The sequence below is a fragment of the Gossypium raimondii genome, chromosome 12 (genome assembly GCF_025698545.1).
Source record: "Gossypium raimondii isolate GPD5lz chromosome 12, ASM2569854v1, whole genome shotgun sequence".
In the NCBI taxonomy this organism is placed as follows: domain Eukaryota; kingdom Viridiplantae; phylum Streptophyta; class Magnoliopsida; order Malvales; family Malvaceae; genus Gossypium; species Gossypium raimondii.
In genome coordinates this window covers 7,543,624-7,569,011 of record NC_068576.1, presented here as the reverse complement: position 1 = coordinate 7,569,011, position 25,388 = coordinate 7,543,624, and the positions used below count along the sequence as shown (strand labels likewise).

The 25,388-nt window shown below is 32.8% G+C and overlaps 1 protein-coding gene across 3 annotated transcripts; it reads left to right on the top strand.

Annotated features, from left to right (window-relative positions):
• Nucleotides 1-15,242: 15,242 nt before the first annotated feature.
• LOC105763108 (putative protein NRT1/ PTR FAMILY 2.14) lies at nt 15,243-17,895 on the top strand. Of its 3 annotated transcripts, XM_052625003.1 has the most exons (5): nt 15,243-15,386; nt 15,504-15,721; nt 16,290-16,858; nt 16,963-17,303; nt 17,373-17,895. In XM_052625003.1, exons 1-5 carry the CDS (start codon nt 15,266-15,268, stop codon nt 17,789-17,791), a joined length of 1,668 nt encoding a protein of 555 aa, XP_052480963.1. In that variant the 5' UTR covers nt 15,243-15,265; the 3' UTR covers nt 17,792-17,895. The 3 variants fall into 3 exon arrangements, with proteins under 3 accessions (XP_052480963.1, XP_052480962.1, XP_012436651.1); XM_052625002.1 differs by having other exon boundaries at nt 16,329-16,858; nt 16,963-17,895; XM_012581197.2 differs by having other exon boundaries at nt 16,963-17,895.
• Nucleotides 17,896-25,388: the final 7,493 nt, after the last annotated feature.

Below are 25,388 nucleotides of genomic sequence, written 5' to 3'. Positions count from 1 at the left end.
CAATGATATATGGCAACAAGAAGAAAAAGAACCAAAAGGTGGAATTATGGGATTGAGGAATAAAAAGTAACAAGGGAAAAAAAATGATGAAAACCAAAAGAAAAGAAATGATCATGGAAATTAGGGAGGGTAGAGAGAAAACGACAAAAGGGGAATAGTTGAGAAAGTGGACAGCAAAAATAGGATAGATTTTTGGGGAAATTTGATTATTATTATTTAAAAAAAAAACAAATCTGCTAAAATCCTATCTAAACCAATTTTTCTGACAACTTATCAGCTTATCCAGAGTTTGAATTTAACCCAAACACTACCACATGGGAGACATAGGCAGGAAATTGCAAAAATAAATTTAAATCAACAGGCAGATTCGAACACAAGACCTCTGGGTAAATTGAAGCCATGTTACTAAACCAACAAGCTCATTCTTGTCACCAGTTGAACAAATAATAAATTTAAATCAGATGTTCAAGGATAGTATGGGTTGGGACAAAAATAGTCGAAATTTAAGGGAAATGACTCAAACCCAAAACCTCTCACACACAAGCACAACACTTAATCACTGAACCAAATAATTCACTTCACAAATTTTAACAATTCAAAAACACAAATTTTAGGGCGTTACAAAGGTTACATGAACTTAGAAGCAAACTAGAATTTGACTCAACTTAGGTACATGCCAAACTTAGAACAAAATTAGGATTTATATAAACTTTGTTGAGTTGGGGATCAATTGTTGGATACTAGATCAACTGATTGAACTACCAAGATCTATTTTACCTATGTACGGAGAAAAACAAACTGTAAGTTGAGCAAATATGCTCAGTGGTAAATCTATGATACAAGACAATATAACAAGCTTAAATATGTACATGCATTCAATTCAATTTTTAATTTACAAACTATACTTATGCTATTCATACCAAAAAACTTCCATTTTCAAAATTACAAGTACATAATACAAAACCAATTTTACTCACTAATTTGGTTGGTATGCATAAAAATTCACCAATTCTTCGCAATTTATATACCATTAAATCCATTCCAAATATCATTTATAATGACATACATTTTCATTCATTTTTCATCCCTAACATATAGATATACATATATTTCATTCTATACTACATTTCATTTCATTCCCAAGCCTATTAATTCATTACTACATGATCGGACCCTACGGATCATGATAATACTCTAGAATGACATTTTTTTATGTATTAATTACATATTTATTTTGAGTATGATCCTATTAATTTGCGTTATTTATGGTTTTTTATCTTTAGGGACTAAATTGAAAGTAAAAGGAAATTTGGGGGAAAAATGGTGAATTTAAAGATAAAATAGGCCAACATGTGAAATAGGAAAGAAGTGGTGTCGAAAATGCAAAATGTGGAAGACTTGAGGGGAAAAATCAAAGAAGAGATTTTATAAACAAAAGACTCTCTTTAATTTTTAATTATATTAGGATTATTGTTAAGATTATTATTTAAGATTTAATTTTAGCTTTTATCTTTATTTATCTTTATTTATCTTTTAGAATTTAAATAGAAATAGACTAGGTTTTCTAATACTATAAATAGGGGATGGAGTGACACAAGTTGCAATCATCTTTTCTATAAAAACTCTGTCTCCCTAAAGCTCTTAGCTTTTGTTCCCTTTATTATTCAATAAAATTCCATTTGATTAAACTTATTTTTCCCCAAAAAATACGAGCCACTAAACACATCTAGCCAAAGGTTGTCAAGATTCCCCAAATAAGGGTTCATGAGGCTTAGAACCCACACTTAGCCTTCTTAACGAGTATTCATCATTTCTCCGCATTACGAGACTGACGCTTCCTTCCATGTCCCTTTAAAAGTGATCTTTTCATTTCGTGCAAAGATGGACACTTTCTATGTTTTGGGAAGGTTGCATAGTCGGTTCGTTAGCTTATTGCGTCAGTCGGTTCCCTAGGATTGAACCCAATAAGGATCAAGATAACCGGAGGCTGGAATCTCTCAATCAAATGATCACTTTTCTCAATTATGTTTCTCTTTACAATTTCGATTTCAATTTATACAATTCCTACCCCTCCACATTTTTAATTCTGTTTTTTTTTCCAGGTACGTCACTTTTTCTTAGGCACGACTATGCTCGGGATCTTGGGGAACAAGAAGTTGTGCAATTCTAGTCCCTGAGGATTTGACCCTACTTTCCTTATACTATTCTTTTCGTTATTTTATAGGGACAGGATATTTTTGGTACTCTCAACAACACATTAAATTTTGGCACCGTTGATGGGGACTGGTAACGTACTAATCTTGTTTCTTTTTTTTCTTATGACTAGATCTGCTCCAGGTATTCTTGAATTTTGTTCAGAAATAGAGAAGACAGCGAGAGCTAATCGCAAGGAAACAAAGCTACATAAAAAGCAGTCAAAGGTGGTGGGGACTCAAGTAACCCACCGCCAGAGATAGAACCAGAGGACGAGTTTGAGTCTAGAATTAACAAAAACCCTACCCAAACACTAGAAAATGAAAGAATAGGAGTCGATCCACCAGAAGAAGTGCTTAACGCGAGGGTTAATGAAAACCCGAATCTAGTACATCAACTTGTGGCTCACACAATCCGGCAAATGACCGAAGCTCCTACGGAACAACCGCTATTATGCATTGCGTATCTTATTCTGGATACTAATTTTGAACTGAAGTCAGGATTAATCAAGTTACTGCCAACTTTTCGTGGGTTGGGAAACAAAAATCCCCACAAACATCTAAAAGAGTTTCATATGGTTTGTCTTAGTATGAAACTTCAGGGCGTAACTGAGGATCAGATCAAATTGTGTGCTTTCCCTTTTTCCCTAGCAGACTCTACTAGGGAGTGGTTATTTTATCTACCCCTGGGTCTATTACAACTTAGGTTGATCTTTCCCGTCTATTTATCAACAGGTTTTTTTAGCATCGCGTGCAGCTGAGTTAAGAAGGAAGATCGTTGGAATAAGGCAAAAAGAAATAAAGTCTCTTTACGACTATTGCGAGTGATTTAAGAAGTTGTATGCAAGTTGCCCACAACAACATGGGATCACAGAACAGTCTCTGCTCCAATACTTTTATGAAGGCTTAAAGCCCATACAGATGAACATGGTAGATGCCGCCAGTGGAGGAGCGTTGGTCAACATGACTCCCCAACAAGTAAGGGACTTGATATCCACGATGGCTGCAAATACTCAGCACCTCCGAGCCAATCCTGAACCCACTAGAAGGGTTCACCAGTTAAGTAATTCAACCTTAGAAGATAAAGTTGATAGACTTACTCATATTGCGAATTATCTTTTTGCAGTAAAAATAGGACCAACCCGATTGTATGGAATTTGTGCAACACCCGAACATACAATAATGTATGCCCTAGTTTGTGTGACGATACTATGGCCCATTTAGATGCTGTGGGGAACTTTTCTAGACTGCCCCAAAGGCGATATGACCCTTATGCAAATACATATAACCTAGGATGGAAAGACCATCCTAATTTGAGTTATGGGGCAAACCTGCAGTATAACCAGCCATACCAAAATCAATTTCCACAACAAACGCAAGATTCAAGTACCTCTCTAGAAACCATGGTCAATAAATTAGCAGCTAATGTGCTTGATTTCCAACAACAGATACAACGGCAAACTCTTGATTTCCAAAAGGAAACAAAGGATTTTCAATAGAAAACTGAGGCGTCTATAAGAGAGTTGACCATATCAATTGAGAAAATTAACTCACAAGGGAAGCTTCCATCACAAACGGAACCTAATCCAAGACAACACGTAAATGTAGTAACGTAAATGTAGTAACGTTACTACATGTTTATATAGAAAAAAGAAGTAAAAAAATTAATAATAAAGAATTGCATTTGGGGGCTAAGGGTGGAAACAAATAGGGTGTCTTGGTAAGTTTAGTAAGTTACCTAATTTTCATGAAGTAATCCAAGTCGATTTTGATTTTTGTGTGTATTAATTAGAATATTTTTTTCATTTTTACTTAAAGCAAACTAAAGGTTCTCTTTATTTTTCGTATGCATTATGCAAACTTTGGAGTGATATTTCTTTCATGGCAAAATATAAATTTCACAATGGACAAGAACTACACTTGAGGACAAGCATGGGCTAAGTAGGGGGAATTTGATAATACTCTGGAATGACATATTTTTATGTATTAATTACATATTTATTTTGAGTATGATCCTACTAATTTGAGTTATTTATGGTTTTTTATCTTGTAGGGACTAAATTGAAGGCAAAAGGAAATTTGGAGGAAAAAAGCGTGAATTTAAAGATAAAACGGGCCAGCATGCGAAATAGGAAAGAAGTGGTGCCGAAAATGCAAAGTGTGGAAGACTTAGAGGGCAAAAATTCAAAGAAGAGATTTTATAAACACAAGACTCTATTTAAATTTTAATTATATTAGGATTACTGTTAATATTATTATTTAAGATTTAATTTTAGCTTTTATTTTTATTTATCTTTATTTATCTTTTAGAATTTAAATAGGAATAGAGTAGGTTTTCTAAGTACTGTAAATAGGGGATGGAGTGACACAAGTTGCAATCATCTTTTCTATAAAAACTCTGTCTCCCTAAAGCTCTTAGCTTTTGTTCCTTTTATTATTCACTAAAATTGCATTTGATTAAACTTATTTTTTTTCCCAAAAAACATGAGTCATTAAACTCATCTAGCCAAAGGTTGTCAAGCTTCCCCAACTAAGGGTTCATGAGGCTTAGAACCCACACTTAGCCTTCTCAACGGGTATTCATCGTTTCTCCGCATTACGAGACTGACGCTTCCATCCATGTCCCTTCAAAAGTGATCTTTTCATCTTGTGCAAAGGCGGCCGCTTTGTATGTTTTGGGAAAGTTGCATAGTCGATTCGTTAGCTTACTACGTCAATGTTTGTCGAGCCCAAGAGACAAAATGGTGTGGCATTCACCATTGAGAAGTGATGATCTAGTGTAAGATGGTCCCACAAAAGTGACGGTTGGCTAGAGTCAGGTTCCTCTAAATCGTAAGTCTAAAAATCTAAATGGAGCTGGTGGTCGTAGGTGTCCTCTTCCACTATAACTGGCTTATTCTGTTCGAGAAGGATCACCTAAAAGCCTAGGATTGAACCTAAGGAGGATAGAGATAACCGGAGGTTGGAATATCTCAATCAAAGGATCGTTTTTCTCAATTTTGTTTCTCTTTACAATTTTGAATTCAATTTATACAATTTCTATCCCTCCATAACTTTAATTATGTTTTTTTTATTTTTTTTCTAAGTACGCCAATTTTTCTTGGGCACGACTGTGCCCAGGATCTCAAGGAACAAGAAGTTGTGCAATTCCAATCCTTAAGGATTTGACCCTAGTTCCCTTATACTATTTTTTTTCGTTATTTTATAGGGATAGGATATTTTTGGTGCTCTCAATAACGTATCAACTCATTTTAGTTCATTTTGCATAATGTAATTTCAATGTCATTTATCAACTTACATATCATTTATCATTTCTAATGTTTATAACCCTATTAACCAGAAACAAAATCGGAATGGATATGTGGATCCGTCACCTTGGGTTGCCCAATCACGATAACGCTATAACAATGCATACTACCATCCCAGTTTACCCGGCAACGATAGTTTTTTCAATCTGAACAAACTGTCATCTCGGGTTGCCCGAGAACAATGACTCTAAGCACATAATATACCATCTCAAGTTGCCTGAAAACGATGGTTTTAATTTATAATTTGACCTTTTGGCAAGCCAACTATATTCGACTTGGTCCGAACAACTAATAGGGTAACCAAATTTTTGATTCATTATATATAGTTTAGATCATATTTAATCATATCCAATTAACCACCAATTCATCAAATCATCATATAATACAACATATTTCAACACATTTTCATACCAATTATCACATATCAATCAAATCATAAAATTTTCTATCCTATCCAATTTAGTCCATGTCTCGATAATCAATCTCAACCGAGACAATTCAATTAAAAAGTCCATTAACAACTTGCCTCAATATTATATGATGCATAGTAACATGAATATGCAATAATTCAACCGGTCCTAAATCATAGAAATACAAATCAAATTTCCAAGCTATTCATTATCGAGTTTCGAATCATAGAACATATAATATTATCAAATTCCATTCAAATCAGAATCAATCACAATATCAAGTATGTAATAGCATGTTTTACAGGGTACTGAGAACGGTGATTTTGGAACCCCATTTTCTGATGATCGAGTCTGTAAATATTGTTATTTAATATTTACAAGTCTATTATAGTATTATATTGAATTCCGATCTAGTAATTTTATTGGACGGATAGTCAATTGTGGTATAAGGACTAAATCGTAAAAGTGGTAAAAGTTAATCGCTATAGATTTTTATTTTTAAAGGGCTTATTTAGTAATTAAACAAGTTTTAAAGTGGCAATTTAACCACTTTAGAATAATAGTGGACGGTTGGAGTGTAGATTAATATGAATTGTATATAGTTTTTATAAATTTAAGTAATAAAATGTAATAATTTTAAATAAAAATAAAATAAAAGTGGAAAGAAAGAAAGAAAATGCTTGAGTTTCATCTTCTCCATCGATTTTTCACCATTGAAGGAAGAAAAACTTCAAACATTTCAAACATTTGGCCATTGCATGACAAGTTATTCGAAATTCGTTTTCCGTAAATTTTATATACTTGAGATCGTGGCACCTCAATTTAGCTAATCCGTGTTTTATTTTTCAAAATTGCTAAAGTTTTTAAAAGTTGCTATTGTTTAATCTTGAAGCTTTTGGTATAAAATGTGTAAATATTTCGAAAATGGTATAAAATTTCTGTAAATTTTGATTCTAGAGGATTTTAGAAGGATAAATTTGAGAACGGTTTCAAAATCGAAACTCAAATTTGAAAAGTTCTGACAATTTCGATTTTAGGGGATAAATTGAATAAAATGCAAAACTTTAAGGAATTTTTGTAAAATGGAAATTAATTGTCATATGCATATAATTAGATGTTATAAGACATTTTGAATTGATAATTTGAAATTAATTATTAACCGAGGAAAAGAAAAAAATACCAAATAATCCTTGCAGTTCAACTTGATTATCGGTTTTGCCAAGTAAGTTCATTTGGTGTAATTATGACTAGATCCTTATGTATGATATATTATGAATCTATGTATGATTTGTTGAACTTTGAATTATTTGCAATTTATTTATAAAATGTAAGAATTGGATTAAATTGAAAAGGGATAAATATGCACTTATATTATGGAAATTACCCTGATGAACTTTGTAAACGTATCGTACACATGGTTACAGGTTGATTTCCGATAATTTCAAGCTCCAACATTTTTTATGGACTTGAAGATACATGTGACATAGGTTTAGCCTAGATTGGTAATATGACGTCATTTTAAAGGTTTATCCCGGACGAGTAACCTGATATGTATATGTATAGCTCTGGCCAAGTTTTCTAATGTGTCAATATAAAGGTTTAGCCTGGACAAGTAACCTGACACGATTATATGTTTAGCTTGAACGAGCCTCTGATGAGATTTGTATCTGTGTATTTAAGTTGTTTATTGAGTTTCATCGGGTAATACCGATAATACAAAATGAGAGATAGAAATGATTAACTGTATTTGAGGATTAAATGTGGTATTAATGTATGTGTTGAATATAAAGCTTTGATATTCATGTATACCTATTCAATGTTATGTTTCAATATATTGTGAATCGGTACATTGTATGATTGATTTTGGTATTGAAGCTCACATTATTGTTGTGACTTGTTATGTTAGGTAATCTTTACCAAATTATTTAGTTTGAATTGTTAAATTGTAAATCAAGGTAAATTTATCATTTAATTACCTATGAACTTACTAAGTATCAATTATATTTACTGATGTTCTATCTTTCCTTGTAGTTGTCGAATTGTGGAACGTCGGATCATCTCAAAGATCACACTATCCCACTATTAAATCGGTAATATTTTAGCTCATTTAATCTTGGTTATGTAGCATATACATAGGGCTAATATATGTGTTTATTTTGAATTGGTAATGGTTATATGAAAATGTGTATATGATGGTAGTTGTTAAATGGTACATGTATCACTTGAATGGAAAATTTGATAGTCATTTTGGCATGACTAAAATGTTGGTATGAAATGACTCAATTGAGTGTGTAATGGAATAAATTGAATATGAAAATGGTGTATTTATATGTTTTTTTTTTAATGGCTTGAAAGCATAGAAGATTAATTGGTGTTTTAGTGACTTAATTGATGTGTTTTGGTGTCAAATAAAGCATGATGGTTTGGTCTATTTTGGTAAAGATTAAATGATGAATTGTATGTGTTTTGGAGTGTTTATGTAGGTTTTGATTTATGCTAAAAGGCACCTTTTGAACACTTTTTAAGTTGAGCATGAAATGGGTACCAAAATGGAAGTTTTTGATATTTTGGCATTAAGGTATCAATACCATGGTAAAAGTATTGATACTTACCATTTTTCATTTAGTTTTCCAAACAAACAAAATGCCAAAATGGTATTGATACCGGAATAAAGTATTGATACTCTACATCAGGGTACCAATACTTTACAAGAGTATTGATACATTTTTTCTATGGTTAGTTTTTACAAAAGAAACAAAATCGTAAAACGGTATCGATACTAGAACATGGTATCGATACTTGTAAGGGAGTATTGGTACCATAAGTCAAGTATCTATACATGTTGTATAACGATGAATTTTTCAAACATCAAAGTTGAATTTGGTATCGGTACTTTTCAAGGGTATCGATAACTATTCAAGAATTTTAAAATTTAGCAATTTGGCCCTATTTCATGTTCAGTTTAACAATTAAGTTTTCCTACGTTAGATTGAGTCTCAAGAAAGTATGTTTATTATATAATGATTGTAATTATGAAATATTTGTATGTTTAAATTATTTATTTCAGTGTTTTCGTTGGTAGTTGCTTCGGCAACGGATGTGGCATCCCAAAGCTTGGACCCAATGACCGGGTCGGGTGAGGGGTCTTACAAATTTTATTTTACAATTTATTCAATTTAGTCCCTAAACCCGAGACAAACGTAACTTTCAATCTAAAGCTTCAAATTGAAATTTGATTTCACAATTACTCATTAGGGACCTCCTATTTCGTATTACTACTAAAATTTCTTGTTAATTTTATATTTTATTCAGTTTGATCCCTAATGTACAAAACTATTAATTAAACTTTACAATTTAGTTCTTTTCTTAAACTAAGCTTAATTTCTATCAATTTAGCACTTAAATCATTCAATTCTCAACAATGACATCTCATCAAAACTTCACCAATTAATCAAATTAATCATTGGACTAGCTTAATCAAGCTTCCAAGAAAAAATCTATAAAAATCAAAGGAAAATGGCTAGGGACTTACTGGAAATTAAGGTTAAAATCTTAAAGAAACAACAATGACGTCCCCCCTTTTAGTTTCAGTGTTAGGCCGGTTGGAGAAGATGATTCTTCTTCTCTCCATCCACTAGTTTACACACACACACACACACACACACACACATATATATATATAGTTTTAATTAGTTTAATTAATTAGGTTTTAATCTCTATTAACTTTAATTTATTTAATTTAATCCACAATCATCATTACCATCCACTAGCACATGATTCGCAATGGTTTATTAATCATTTTGGCCATTTGGATAATTGCAATTTAAGTCGCCAAGTCATTTTCTAATTAAAAATCTATAGCGATTAGACTTTAAAATTTAGTCACTAGACCTTAATTAATCACAATTTCAGCTAAATTAACTATCAAAATTTGAATTCACCTATACAATAACTCCATAAATATCTTTATTTAATATTTATGGACTCAATTTACGGAAGCGGGGTCCCGAACCCGCAATTTCTTATACCACTAGAAACCGGGTCGTTACATTACTGGTTAAGGCACTAATTAGGACATCATTTCCTTCCATTGCTTATAAGCTTCATTAACTCCATTTTTGCTTTCATGATTGTTATATACATAAATGTATATAATTTATAACATATTTCTATGCCAATCATAACTATGAATGTCAAAATATCATGCATACAAAAAAAAAGTACCGTTTAATTTATATCAAATAAGTAATTCATGAGAAATCATACTTTTGCATAATAGAATCAATATAAATATAACTTAACCATTGAAATTTAATTCATGCAATACAAGTAAAACGATAAATTTGACATACATTTCTTCGTGATAAAGATTTCTTTTAAATCAAATATTGACAAAATAATTGACCTCGATGTTGCCCCATGTTGATAGTCATTCTCAAAGTACCATGCTTGCAATGACATGCAACCGTGTGGTAAATCAACATGACTTCTCATAAATTTGTGAAAGTAGAACCTCAAAAATTGTTGGTGCTTGGGGATAAAATAAACTTATGAGAAATTAACCGAAAGCTTCAAGATGTGTAACTATTCCACTTTCTTTAAGGTTCTATTTACTCACGTATATTTTGGTGTGTATAAGACTTACATGCAAATAAACATCGACGATACAATAAAAATCAATAATTGTTTGCGTTTTGGTCTAACGAGCATTAAGAGGAGCATAGCAAGACTATAAATCCTATTAAAAAATTTATGTAGTAATTCTTCATAGAACAATATTTGAATACTAAAAAATGGTAGGAAAATAGAGGAACTTTTGGTGTGGTGTGATAAATTTATTTTAAAATATCCAAATCGAACCGGTTATTTGTACAGGTTGAGTAGGAAATAATCAATTGGTATATGTTTTAGGAGGTGCACTTATTTATGTGCGGGCCTCCGACTTTGAATTTGTTTACATTTAATTATCAAAATTTTCATAAAACAATTTATTTTGTAAAGGTATTTTGTTTCAAAATTTCCATAAAAAATTATTAAAACTCAAAACATACATAAATATTTTTTTTTTTATTTTCCAAGATACTATTGAAATGAATCTAGTAATAACTTTACCGTATTTAATAGGCTTATTAAGGGATAGATGTTGACCACAAATTTTAAAACTATTCCATACCTAGGACGAGGATCGAGTCCTCAATCACTAATTAAGATAAGAAAGCGTAACTTCAATAATTTCTTTTTATTTTTCTTTCATTCTCTATTAAAATAATAATATAGGTTATAGACCGTATTTATTTACATAAAACCATTCTGGCAAATTGTGACGTGCACATTGTATCCATTTGTAGATATATGTTAGTGGTCATGGTCTTTGGGTAACTCCAAAATATACAACCAATTTTGCTTCACAGATATGTCCTCAACTATAATTTTTATTTATATCTTTTCAAAATGATTTCTTTCATAAAAACAACGGTCGGTTTAAAATCCGTTAATTAAGTTGGTTCTGCGCCCTCTTATGATATTTATATTGTCGAAACTATTTTTTTATTTTGAAAAACGGGGATCGACTTTGAAAATAAAAATGGGAGTCGCCACCGATCTTTTATCGAGGTATGATCGGTTCACCATTAAAAATGATTTTGGTCTGCGAAATTTGAGAAAACAAGTTCGGGAGTCGGTTACGCACGAGGAAGGATTAGCACCCTCGTAACGCTCAAAATTGGTACCAAATTGATTGTTTAATGTCTTAGGGTCGAAATTTTGAAAAGATTTTAAAATACGATCCTTTGAAGTTTAAGTTTGAATAAACCAAATTGAATAATAAGACGCGCTTATTTTGATGAAATAAATTACCACACTCAGTGAGTTAGGGTGCAACAATTCAATTGTCAAAATTAAGTATGTCTTTTTAATTTTTAAATTTTAAAATTCATGAATTTTGAGAAGATTATTTGGTCATTTAAGTCAAACGAGAAATTAGAATCCAGTAAGTTAGGGTTCAATTTCTCGAAATTCCAAAACATCAAACATTGCCTTTATTTTAAAATCAAGGTAACAAAATGTCGTATACAGTAAGTTAGGATCCCATATTTTGAAATCTAAAGGTTTTTATTTTAAAATTGTATAAAATGAATACTTGATGGTATAAATTCATTGAGAAGAATTGAAGCCCAGTAAGTTAGGGCACAATTCTCTCGAGAACTATTAAACACCAAGCCCTTTTTTAGGAATTTTGAAGTGAAACGATTATAATGTTTTAATGAAATGCAATTCTTACAAACAATATAATTGAATGGCAATATATAATGCAAAAGATGAATAGTAATCTAAATTTACATTAAAGCAACCAAACATATAATTCATCCATATTGATAATTAAACACCTAATAAATCAATAATCAAATTCCTAAAGATACCTTGATTTAAACAATAAAATAAAATGAAAACAATAATTAATATGAGGATTTCAAAACAAATTTAAAATACAATGATAAGCTAAATGTCAAAATAAGGTTAAAATGATGAGTTAAGATATGAATTAATTTATCTAAAAACCTTTATAGACAACATTAGATATGAGAAAAATAATTTTAAAATGGATAACAATGATTATGATAATATTAGCCAATATTAAAAGATATTAAAATAATGATTTATTTAAAAGAATTTGGAAGCAAAATTAAATACATAAACATTTTTGAAATCGAGAACAATAATCGACAACCTTTAAATCAAAGTTTAAATAGAATTAAAATAATAAGAGGAAACAAAATTAAATAAAATATGATAAGCTTAAAGTATTAATGTTTAGTGAATTTAAAATATAAAATACGAACTAAAATAATAATTTATTACATTTTAAACTATAATAATAATAAATTTAAACATTATTAAAATTAAATACTATAAGTAATATTAAAATCTATAATATGTGAAGGTAGGATTAGTTATATATATAAAAAAAGTATCATTGAAAATAAAAAAAACGAATTTGTATTAAATCGAAATTTATTTCAAAACTGAGGGACTGATCCAGCAATTAAGCGCAAACACTAAAATAATTACAATCAACCACATAAAATGGTACCGTTTTAATTTGGATCTGAATGAAAACAAAGTTAAATGCGCCGTACAAATTACAATCAATTAAAGAAATTAAATCGTAATCTCAGTAAACACACAGGGACCTATTTAGCAAATAGCCCAATTAGTCCAGCATGCGCGGATCCTACCCCGGGTCGGGTCACCGCCTGGATCTGGTCACCAAACGATGCCGTTTTGAAGCTATTATGTTATCAACAAACGACGACGTTTTAGTCCCGTGTTTAAAAAACTAAAACCCTAGGCATTTTCATTTCAGAAGACCTAAAGAGAACCAGCATTCTCTGTGCCGCTCTGACGATTCCTCGCCCCCGAAGACCTCCGATCTTCGCCCCAACTCCGATGGCTGCGGAGTGAGCAAAAATCTGGCCTTCAGGTAAGCCCTTTTTCTTTTTGTTTTCTGTTTTTCTTCTTTAACAGATGATTAATGGATGTAAAACAAAAGGAAAGAAAAAAAAAACGATCTGCGAAAAAGAGAAAAGAGAACCGAAATCACCTCTTGAAATTTTTTGATTTCTGCATTCTGAAAAATGCGTAATTCGTTTACAGCGTTCGAATGGCTTTCTTATAGCCCGATTTACAGAAAATAAAAATAAAAAAAATCACCCCTATGCTGTTGTTTTTCTATTTGCTGTTGTTTCCGTGTTTTTTTTTTGCAGATATTCGGCCAGCCTGGAGATACGGAGGTGGCCGTACGGAGGTGTGCGTGGCAGCGTATGCATGGGGAAGCGTCGTACGAGGCCGTGGCGCACGCGCGAGGGCGGGTGATGGGTCCTAGTTGCTGCGGCGCTGGGAGCCGAATGTTGCTAGGGTTTTGGTCTCTGTTAGGCTAGGTGTTGGGCCATCGAGCCATTAGGTTAGTTTGGGTTTAGTGTTTGGGCTAAGGTTAATTGGGTTTAGGCTAATTGGGACTTTGGATTTTGTAATCGGGTTTGGGCTTTGGTTTGTAATCTGGACTGATGTTATGGACATTTAAAATTTTGCTTTTATGTTGGTTTTATTTATTTTATTATTTTTTATTGGGCCGGGCAATATTGGGTCATTACATATATATATATATGATGAAAGTATTATAAAGGCTTTTGTATTAGGAGTCGATTATATTAATTTTTTTATTCAAAAAATTGATAAATTAGTTCTGTACATTAAATCAAAGGGCAAATTGATCATTTTTATTAAAAATTTTATCAATTTGTAGTGTTAAAATTAGCGTGGCTAACGAAATAATTAAACAATGACACGTGTTGTGCCACATGTATCTTATGTTGATGTATAGAGATTAATTTTAACAGTAAAAATGGAAGAAAGTTTTAATAGAACTACCGGTTTGCTCTTTGATTTAATGTACATATATTGATTTATCTATTTTTAAAAAGAAGGCAAAATATAACTTGACTCTTAATACATATATTTCTATGATACTTTTACCGTATATAATTTAAATTAATCCACTCCTTTTGCTTTTAGAATAAAATATTTTTTGCTTTTTGTATTAAAGGTTTGACATTTAAAATTTAAAAGAATTTTACATTTAAGATATAAATTTTAGTATTTAATATTTATGATTTAAAATTTAGAAGGTACTGTTTAGGGTTTAAAATTTCTTTTAAATAAAGTTTAGGATTTTAAGATTTAGTGTTGAAGTAGGGTTTTATATTTGTGATTTATAATTTAATATTTTGGTGTGTAGTGGTTAAAGTTTAAAATTTATTTGCAATTAATAGTAAAAATTAAAATTGAATTTGTCCAACATTCACTCTACAAAAGAGGGACTGTCAGGTCCTTTAACCTTAGAATGGCACTGAGTGAGACCACATGGAGCGGTGGTCTTATGCGTTTCAAGATGGAAGGTTTTATCTTCTTGTGGGATGTCTCCCTCTTCTGGTTGGCTAGGTGGCTTAGACAGTAGATACTACCTCATCATAACCCTCCCCCATCAAGGTCATTGAGCCAATTACACATAAATCAGAAGTGAGTATTTCTTTTAACGGACGGAATCCGGGTCCATTATTTAAATCACAAGTTACTATTAATAAAACAAGTTAATTACCTCACGCAATCATCTTAAAAAGAAAAAAGAGAGTCTTGGTGCATTACCAACACAAATCACGTCTGCTTTGTCCTTGAAACACTATATTATTAAAAACCTCATCACGTGCCTTGCGTTTTCAGCTCTTATTTCATACACTACATATAGAAACCAACCAGACGTGGGTCTATGTGATGACTAGTCTCATTTTCTTGCACAAATATGTCAGGGATTTGCAGTTCTTTCTCTCCATCAGAAGAAGAAATAGGTGCTGCAGATTTACAAGATACAAATACAAATCAAAGGAAGCCTGCAGGATGGAAAGCAATGCCTTTCGTCTTAGGTGCACCCCTCTCTCCCTCCTCTATGTAAAAGTATAGTGGCATTTCTGCTGGTGGTTGTGTAACGTATTTCTGATTAGTTTATGTAGTGAAAAGGGTGTGGCTTTTCCTGAGTGCAGGAAATGAAACGTTTGAGAGATTGGCATCATTCGGGTTGATGGCAAACTTTATGGTGTATTTGCAGAGTGAGTATCACATGAACCAGGTTAAGGCTGCAACACTCCTTAACACCTGGTCTGCTGCTTCCAATTTTGCTCCGGTTATTGGTGCCTATGTCTCGGATGCATTCATCGGCAAATTCTGGACCATTGCTTTCGGTTCATTTTCATCTCTCCTGGTACCCCAGTAATTTTTGTTTATTTAAGAATTACAAGTCTATGAACTGCAATCTTGCTTGCATACACAGAGTCCTCAGAGGCATGAAAAATACGAATTTTATATGAAAAACATGAAGAAAAACAATATAATTTACCACTTCCGCCGATGGAGTTGGAGAAAGGGCTTGATTCATGCTATATTTAACTATGTTACAGGAATAAATCTTAAAATTATATATAAAATTTGATATAGAGTGTACTTTGATAAGTAAATATTGATTTAATGTTACTACCGTTGCATCATTTTATATTTACTAACATGAAAATAATTAAATTTACGTATATTTTAAATGTAAATAATTAAATCAAAATATAATTTTTTTTATGTATAATTGAAATATATTAAAATTACATGTCATTTTTAACTTATTGCACATTTAATAAAATTCAAGTTTATCTTTTTTATGATATATATAAAGTTAAAGAAGCTAACCATATTATTGGTGTCATTATAGTAATTCGTAGCCTTGTAAGGGTCCTTAGATATGCCTGATTAATTAACACGTCATATCAACCAATAACTGGCAGGGAATGATAATCATGACTTTAACAGCTTTGTTACCACAGCTGCGTCCTCCGCCATGCACCCATGAAGGACAACTACATGGGCAATGCGTAGGCCACAATAAAGCTCAACTTGGCATTTTGATTGCTAGCTTGTGTTGGTTGTCCATTGGCACTGGTGGAATCAAGCCCTGTAGCATTCCCTTCAGTGTTGATCAATTTGATTTAACAACCGAAGAAGGCAGAAAAGGAAACAACAGTTTCTACAATTTGTACTACACTACTCAAACAATTGTTCTGTTGATTACTCAGACTGTTGTGGTTTATATCCAAAATGATATTAGCTGGGCCTTAGGCTTTGGGATTCCAGCCCTCTGCATGCTCTTCGCTATTGTTTTGTTCTTTGTTGGAACAAAAGTTTACATATACATAAAGCCGGAAGGAAGCGTCTTTGCTGCTGTAGCACAAGTGTTTGTTGCCGCTTACAAAAAACGACAGCTTAATCTTCCAGCTGATGAAGTAGATGGGCAATTCTATAATCCTCCATTCAGCAGAAGCTTGCTTCCAGAACTCCATCTCACCAGACAGTACAGGTGATGTATTTGTTTCTTCTTAACCAAATACTTTGGCTACATGAATTCAAATATAAATTCTTTTGCGAGCAATAATTTGCTATTTTTCTGTGTTTCCTCATCAGTTGCTTAAATAAAGCGGCTTTAATCGTGGGTGATGAAGTGAAGCAAGATGGTTTATGTGAGAATCCATGGAGGCTTTGTAGTGGTCAACAAGTTGAAAATGTTAAATGCCTAATAAACATTATCCCCATTTGGCTTACCAGTGTCCTTGGTTTCCTAGCCATGAATCAACAAGGAACTTTCACGGTAGCACAAGCCCTTAAGATGGACTTGCAGTTTGGTCCCAGCATAAAGATCCCTGCCGGTTCAGTTGGCGTCATTACGCTGATTGCAATCGCAATATGGCTACCATTTTACGATAGAGTCGTAGTAGCAGCGCTCGAGAAAGTCACAAAGCAAGAAGGTGGAATCACACTTCTCCAAAGAATAGGAATTGGAAACCTTTTCTCAATCCTAACAATGTTAGTTTCAGGGTTCATTGAAACAGAAAGAAGACTGTCAGCCCTTTCGCATGGCGGCACTGATGGAATTGCTCCAATGACAGTCATGTGGTTAACGCCTCAGCTAATCCTGATTGGATTCTCCGAGATCTTCAGTATCGTTGGACTTATCGAATTTTACAACAAGCAGTTCCCGGAGCATATGAGAAGCATCGGAAATTCTCTAATCTATCTCACCTTTTCTTTCGCAAGCTATGCGAGCAGCATTGTTATCAGTGTTGTGCATGATGTGAGTGCAAGGCATGGCTCCAATTGGTTGTCTGACGACATCAACACTAGCAAATTGGACTATTTCTACTTCCTAATAGCAGGGATATCTTCTCTGAATTTCCTCTTCTTTCTCTTCTGCGCTCGAAGGTATCACTATAGGAGTAGTGTAAAATTAATGTAGGCTAGTGTTTGGCCATGATCAAAGTATTTGCTTCCCTCACAATTTACATAAACAAACTTATGTGCAATGGACGGATATATATAATTGATAAATTTTATGTATAATTTTTTTTGTTTAAAAGAAATATACACCATTATATAGTAATATTTTAAGCTCATATGCAATTTTGCATGTAATTTTAAAATGCTTTGCAAATTTTAGAATATAAAACCAACAATACATTATTAAAGTGTTAGGAAACATGTTCTAAAGGTGTGGCTAAACTTGTACTAACATAAACAACCACATCTGTCTAGTACAACATGAAGTTTTAATTGGCAGTTTTTTATGCTTGTATTTAACATTTTTCTATCTTGTAAAATAGATTTAGGTACAGAAATGTGTGAAGACCTTTCAAAGATTGACATAAGAGGTGTGTTTTACTCAAAGACCAAAGGTTAAAGAAGAGTCCTTGATATTTAAAACCTTGGGCATTCTTCAGAAATCAAGATATGGAGAATAGAATAGCCTTTTGAATGGGGAGTGAGCTGCACTTTTGAAATTAAAGATAAGGATAAAGTTTACCCAGACATGTCGATCTTAAACATACAATGGCTTGACAAATGTGGAAAATTGAATAGAGTAAGTTTAGAGTGAAATATCTGTTTATTGAGAAATTTACTTGTGAAGAGTTTATTTATTTATATTATTTATTAGAAAAACACTTACTAGGTAATAGTAAAGTGTGAGAATCAAGCTAAGATGTACAAATATGAGATTACAACTTGAGTGAAAAGTTTAGGCTTAAATTATTAAGTGCATTTTATTGTATGATTTTTTAGTGGATTGATTCCTAAGCAAGGCTCTCTAGATATAGGTTAATTCTGAATTGTGTAAATAATTAATGTGTTTTTTAATTTTTTTCCGATTCTGCCATACACTCAAATGGTATTAGAGCGAACACTTAACATATTTGATGGAGATCTTGTGTTTGACAAGTTCACATGAAAGATATGAAAGGAGGATAAAACACTCGTTCACTATTTATTACTAGATAAACTACTTCTATTGAAAGCTAGAATGAGGGCCTTTATTAAATCTATTGATGAAAAGGCTTGAAAAGTTGTTCTAATAGGATGAGAACCATCCCAAACAACTAAGAAGACTCCTAAGCCCAAAGTTACTTGGACCATTAAAGAAGGCAAGGCAACAAATTACAATTCAATGAAGCGTATCCTTAAAATTTATGAAGGATTTAATTATGCACATCATTAAGAGAAGCTAAGAATATCTTAGAGATTGCATATAAAGGAACTTCAAAGGTGAATACGTGAAAGCTGTAGATGTTCACCACTGGATTTGAAACTTCACACATATTTGAATCTAAATATGAATCTATCTTTGATTTACATTCTAAACTATGTTAGCTTTGGGTGAGATGTATTCTGAAGAAAAAACATGTTCAAAAAATGCTAAGATCACTACCATGAAAGTTTGGAATAAAGTTTGTTTCCATTAAGAAAGCTAAATATATAAGCGTAAGAAGAGTGACTAAGCTTATAAGTGTTGGAATCTGATTATAGCCTAAAAAATAAATCGAAATAAGTATAATAGTAAATGCAAAGGAAAACAAAAACATACAATGCATCAGATTCCACCAAGGATTAGTTTAAACAATTTTATCACGTCATCACACACAAAATATAATAGAAGAACTAATACCTCGAACAAGGATTGTCGCTATCATTATTTAATTATTTCTTCGTTTTTGCACTAACACCAGGCTTGGTTGTCAAAAATCAATAGTCGTCCAAACGTTCAGCCTCTAACAGTAATCCACTTTGCCTAGATAATGCTAGTTATCTAATCATGCAGATACTATCACACCCTAAAATGCCAAAATTAAGTTGGAATGGTGATTGTAGGTGCTAAATTAAAAAAACTTACAAATTGAGCAGGTTCTAGTGGAAATAAGTAAAAATGGTGGACTGGTTGTGGAAAGGTTGGAATTCAACCTTAGTTCTGTTAGATTTGACTAGAGAGTTTCTATAACAACCCGTTTTTAGTGAATTCGGAACAGTGGTTTCGGGACCACAAATCTAAGTTCGGAAGAAAATTTATTTAATATTATTTTACGGTCTACCGTATGATAGGAATATCGTATAAAAATTTTGTTAAGAAAATTTTACCAATTGCATGTTTAATTGATAGAATGACGAAATTGCATAACATGAAAAAGTTGAATTCTAGTAGCTATAGGTATCAAATAGCTATGGAATTCAAAATTTGAGGTCCTTATATGGCAAATAGACCATTAAGAGGAGTTAGTAAATAAGTACGATTAGTTATCATTGGAAAATTAAATAAAGAAAATGACTAAATTGCAAAGTAAAAGATAAAAAGATGATAAATAATAAAATAAAGGAAAAATATCATCATTTTATATCATCTTTCCCAAATAAAAGACATGGAAACTGTAGTTTGAATAGCTTGAAGTTAGCAAGCTTACTTGGCTCAATTGGATCTGGATAGATCAAATATAGAGGTAGATCGAGGAAAGAGAAAGTGACGGATTAGTAGCTTTTGTGTACACGAACATTGTCGAGGTAAGGTTGTGTAACTAAATTGTATATTTATACTTTTGAATTGAATTGTATGTATGTGATTGTATTATTGCCATGTATATTAAATTAATCACATATCCGACGATGACTGACAAGTATTAAGTCTTGTTTGAATAAATAAAATTTGATGGATACAGGGTTCCCGAATTGGTTGTGGTCCTACATGTGTTGCGGACACACCACAACTCAAAAGAGCGTCCGTTATTAGCTCTCATGGGCTTCCTGTTATATGGTTCTTGCGAGCTTCCTGTTAATAGCTCTTCAGAGCATCCCAATTGGTTGTGATCTTGCATGTGTTGTGGACACACCGCAGCTCTTATAAGCGTCCCGATATATGGCTCTTTGAAGTTTCCCTATTAAAATTTTTTTCATGAGCTTCTTGATTAATTGGGTATCCAGAGCTTCCCGATATTGGCTCGCTTGAGCTTTCTGTTATACAGCTCGAATGAGCTTCCCGTTTATGTACTCGTATGAGCATTCCTGAATATGAAATGATGAATTACAATTTTGTACACTTTGTGTGTACTACCCATGTATCCATCGACATTTTACATGATTCAACGAGCAAAATCCTGACATGAAAAAATATGAGTTCGAAATGAATCATTACCTGTATATGCATGAAACACATGGAAATTTGATATTTGATGAGTTCATACATGTTTCTTGGTATTCATGTGAAATACATGACTAACATGTTTGATGAGGTTATGTGTTTAGGCTATTAGCCAAATTTCTTTGGATGTATTTTGTATGCTTAACTTAAATGTAAATAAATGGTAAGTTAATTTCCGTTATACGAATTTAGTAAGCATTAAATGCTTACTATGTTTCATTTCCTCTTTTTTATAGTAATTTGGAAGCTCGATTTGGTTGAAAGCTAGTCGGAGCAACATCACACTATCCTTCGGCTCATTTCGGTATAAATGGCAAAATTACTTTTGGTTATAATGGCATGTATAGGGTATATGGCCAATGTTGGCTTAAAAGTATTTTGTTGCAAATAGCCATTGGAATAGCTTGAGTTAGATATATTTGATATGTATATATGCGTGGCTTATCATGTTTGTTGTGTTGATATGGTTATGAATGGAAAATTTATGGGTATATTGATGAATGGTTTGAAATAACATGATTGGAGAAATATGCATATGTGTTTATATGGTCATTTAGGTAAGATTAAATACTTAGGCATATGGGGTGCTATGATATGTATTAAACTTGGTTTTGGCTTGAGTTAGATGTCTTGTATTGGTTGGTGAAAGTGTTAATGTATTAATGTAGGTGGAAGACAAATTGGGTGAGAAAAGTGACTTTAGAAATGGCCTATTTTCATCCACACGGGCATGTGTCTTAGCCATGTGTGACACACGGCCTAGCACACGGGTGTGTGGTTTGGTCGTGTGTCCCTTGCATCTTAAAAATTGAGAAACAGAATGCTCAAAATATTCACACGGCTTGGTACATGGGTGTATAGCTTGGCCATGTGACCCCTGCACCTAATTATTACAAAACAGTATGCTCAAATGGCCTAGCACACGGGCGTGTGGCTTGATCATGTGACCCAAGTCAGTGAGCACCCTAAATTGGACACAAGCTGGGTCACGGCCGTGTGCCCTACTTCGAATGCCCATATGGCCTGATACACGGGTGTGTCTCTTGACCGTGTAAGCCACACGACCTGGCCACATGGGCGTGTATCCCCTGCACCTAGGCAAAACTTTTTTGAAGTTTCACAAAAAAATTCTCTAAGCTCCCGGTTTAATCCCGACTTGTTTCTAATGTGTAGTTTAGGCCTAGAGGGCTCATGTAAGGGACAATATGATTGGTTTTGATTTGGTTTCTGACATGAATGCTAAATGAACTGAAATGTCTATATTTGATATGTAAATTTCGGTAATGCTCCGTAACCCTGTTCCGGCGACGAATATGAGTTTGGGGTGTTACAGTTTCTTAGTGGGAGACATGATGATTATAGATTTGCACACTTGGCTGTTGAAATTGATATCGATGAAGGAAATACGTGAGTAGTAAATAAGAGAGAGACGTTATTCTCTAGTGTAGTTCTCTCATTTTTCTGTTATTTCTTCATCTTCTTCACTAGTCTGGATTGAAAGAAAGAAATATTAATGAGTGGTCTGTGTGGAAGAAGGTAGCTAAAGTTTATGCATAAGTAACTAACGATTTCTCAAGCTGGTAAGCTTCCTAACCTTTCTATGTTCCCAAATTTAAGAAAAGGAATGACAATTAAGGATTTCAGCTATCCCTCAATTTTGTGCTGTTTTGGATAAAGTTGTGGACAAAATTTATTGAAATGTGACAAGATTGCAAATTGATAAAGAATAGTGATGGATGAAATTATACATTTATTGAGTGATAATTTAGTGTTATTAATGTTAACATGTCCTGAACTTATTTACAATAATGATATTGAGTTATGTTTTCCTGTGTAAATAGAATGTAAGTTTAATTCTTGTTGTACTTACTAAGCTTTTATTAGCGTAACACATGTTTTAAATGAGTAGGTAAAAGCTAGAAGTAAAAGATTATTGAGGATTAGTAGCCTTACATCTCATTACATCATCAGAGCCGGGAAAAGAGTAAATCACCTCTCTATTTTGTTTTTAAGTAAATGGCATGTACCTAGGTGAGTGCTTATGCTAGTAAATGGAAAACAAATGGACTTCCTACATTATGTAAATGTGTTTTTGGCAAGTAATTATAGAATATATGTGGAAATTAATTATGCCTTAGATAATTTAAGTTGAAGAAATAGAAACAAGGCAAAAACAGAATGGACGTCATGTCAATGACCTATGACAGCGTGATGAAGGCAATTCAGAGAGTGATGTCACGATGAGGAACCCCCAACTTTGTGACGTCAGCTTGAAACTTTAAAAACTTTACATTTTAGTCCCTATTCAAACTTAGACCACTAAAAGTGCTATCATAAGCTCGTATATAACCAAATTTGTGTTCGAATCTTGTTGTAAATGTATAATGATCTTATTAACTTGAATGAAATAATGAAATGAATCAAAATTAATTGTTGTTGCTTCTACAACAAATGTAGCATTCTAATACATTGACTCGGCGATCAAGTCGGGTATAGGGGTGTTACAACTAACCCTAAAATTCTGACCCCTCTAAGCTATAGAAGTAGATCCTACAAATTGAAACACAATGTCCTCGACCCTTATCGAGTAATCCCTCAATAAGTGGTCTTTGGACCCACATCCAAAACAAGCTCCCATAACTTTCCAACAAACTTCAAGATTAGTTCTGCCACAATGCTTATATGCAGGTATCAATGTCTTTTTTATCCTCCGATGCTCACATCTAACCTAATGAGTCAGCAAGAACTACTATCCTAGCAGGGCCTATTCAATCAACTAGTCATTAACCTAGCAGGGCTTATCGACCTTCACTAACCTAATGAGTCAACAAGAACTACTTATCTCTCAATGTCACAATTCAGACCAGATTAGGGTAAGGTTTTCATGGATAGGCAATACCGATTTCAAGTTTATTCCCACCTATATGACTTCCTAAGGTCATCAAGCCTAGGGTTTTAAGTTCTTCCTATCCCAACCAACTAATCTACTAAGAAACCCTACATAGATGTTAATTAATCCCACATCCACTAGTTAATCTCCCTTACCGGATTAAGTGACCTCATCACGTCAGTGTCACGACACTAATGGCAGTTTACTCCTTAGGGCGTGGCTTCAGGACTGTTCCGTGACACCCTATGGCTATGTCACGACACCGATGGCAGACTACTATTTTGATACTTTGTTTACTGTGTTGCGACATCCAAGCTCTAAGTTACAACAATGCAGGCACTCCACTGTCTTTGTGCTTTCGAATAATGTCCTGCACACTCACCAAACATATTAGTCTACCTTTAGGCCTCCATTGGCCTGCAAAGTCATATAAATCACTTAAATTGCTCAGTTTATTTCCTAAAGGCTAAAAGTGAGAACTAAACGAAAATATAACTAAATTGCTTTCCTACAAGCTCATTAAGTACAGAAAGTAGTTTAATTTGCTACAGCAAATTGCAGCAAATCAAATGTGCATGACTAACTCCCTATGGCATGTCATATGTGTCCTACGCTATTTTACTAAGTTATAAGGGAAACATATTATTAGTAGCAATTTACACTTCCATTATTAACGCAATAGCATTTTCATAACCATATCTCATATAGACATGTAAAATAATTCTTATGAGCAATCGGCATACATATCTCAAAGCACATTCATATTTTAGACGAAATGGTCTCAAAACTCTATCCAAGATATATATATATATATATATATATATATATATATATATATATGCTGTAATCATCCATTTGATGCTTAACATCAAAAACCAATCACATTAAAGAACAAGATTTCATAAAAACATTTTTGTAAAGTACTTTCAAAATACAATGAAATCTATAACATTTCAACTTACCTTACTCTTAACTCACCTAAATGAAATTTCATTAGGTTAATTTGAATATTAGTCATAAGCTATTAAAATCTTATTTTATCATCTATCAAGGTTAATAACATTTTCTCAATACCTTTAGTCTTCATGTTCATATAATTTATTCAATTAATAACACATTTCAATAACAATGATTTTAAGAAAATTTAGGTTTCCATGAGAACTTACTCAAAATACAACAAAATAAGGGAGGCTTCCAACTTCCTCTTCACTGTTCAATAATTTCTTTCCATTTGTTAGAAGCTCCCTTATAAAGCTTCCTCTCTTCAATGACAACATTAATACATGCTCATGAATACAAATCATAAATGTCTACACTAGTGGTTTAACCATAAATCATATAATGAAAATGAAAACTAAACATGATATGATGGTGAGACACAAAAACTCTTACCTTATCCAACACTTTCTCATCCTACGCAAGCTTTCTCTCACTAATCAACTAAAATCCTATGTTGGTGGTGATGGAGAGGAAGGCTTGAATGGAGTT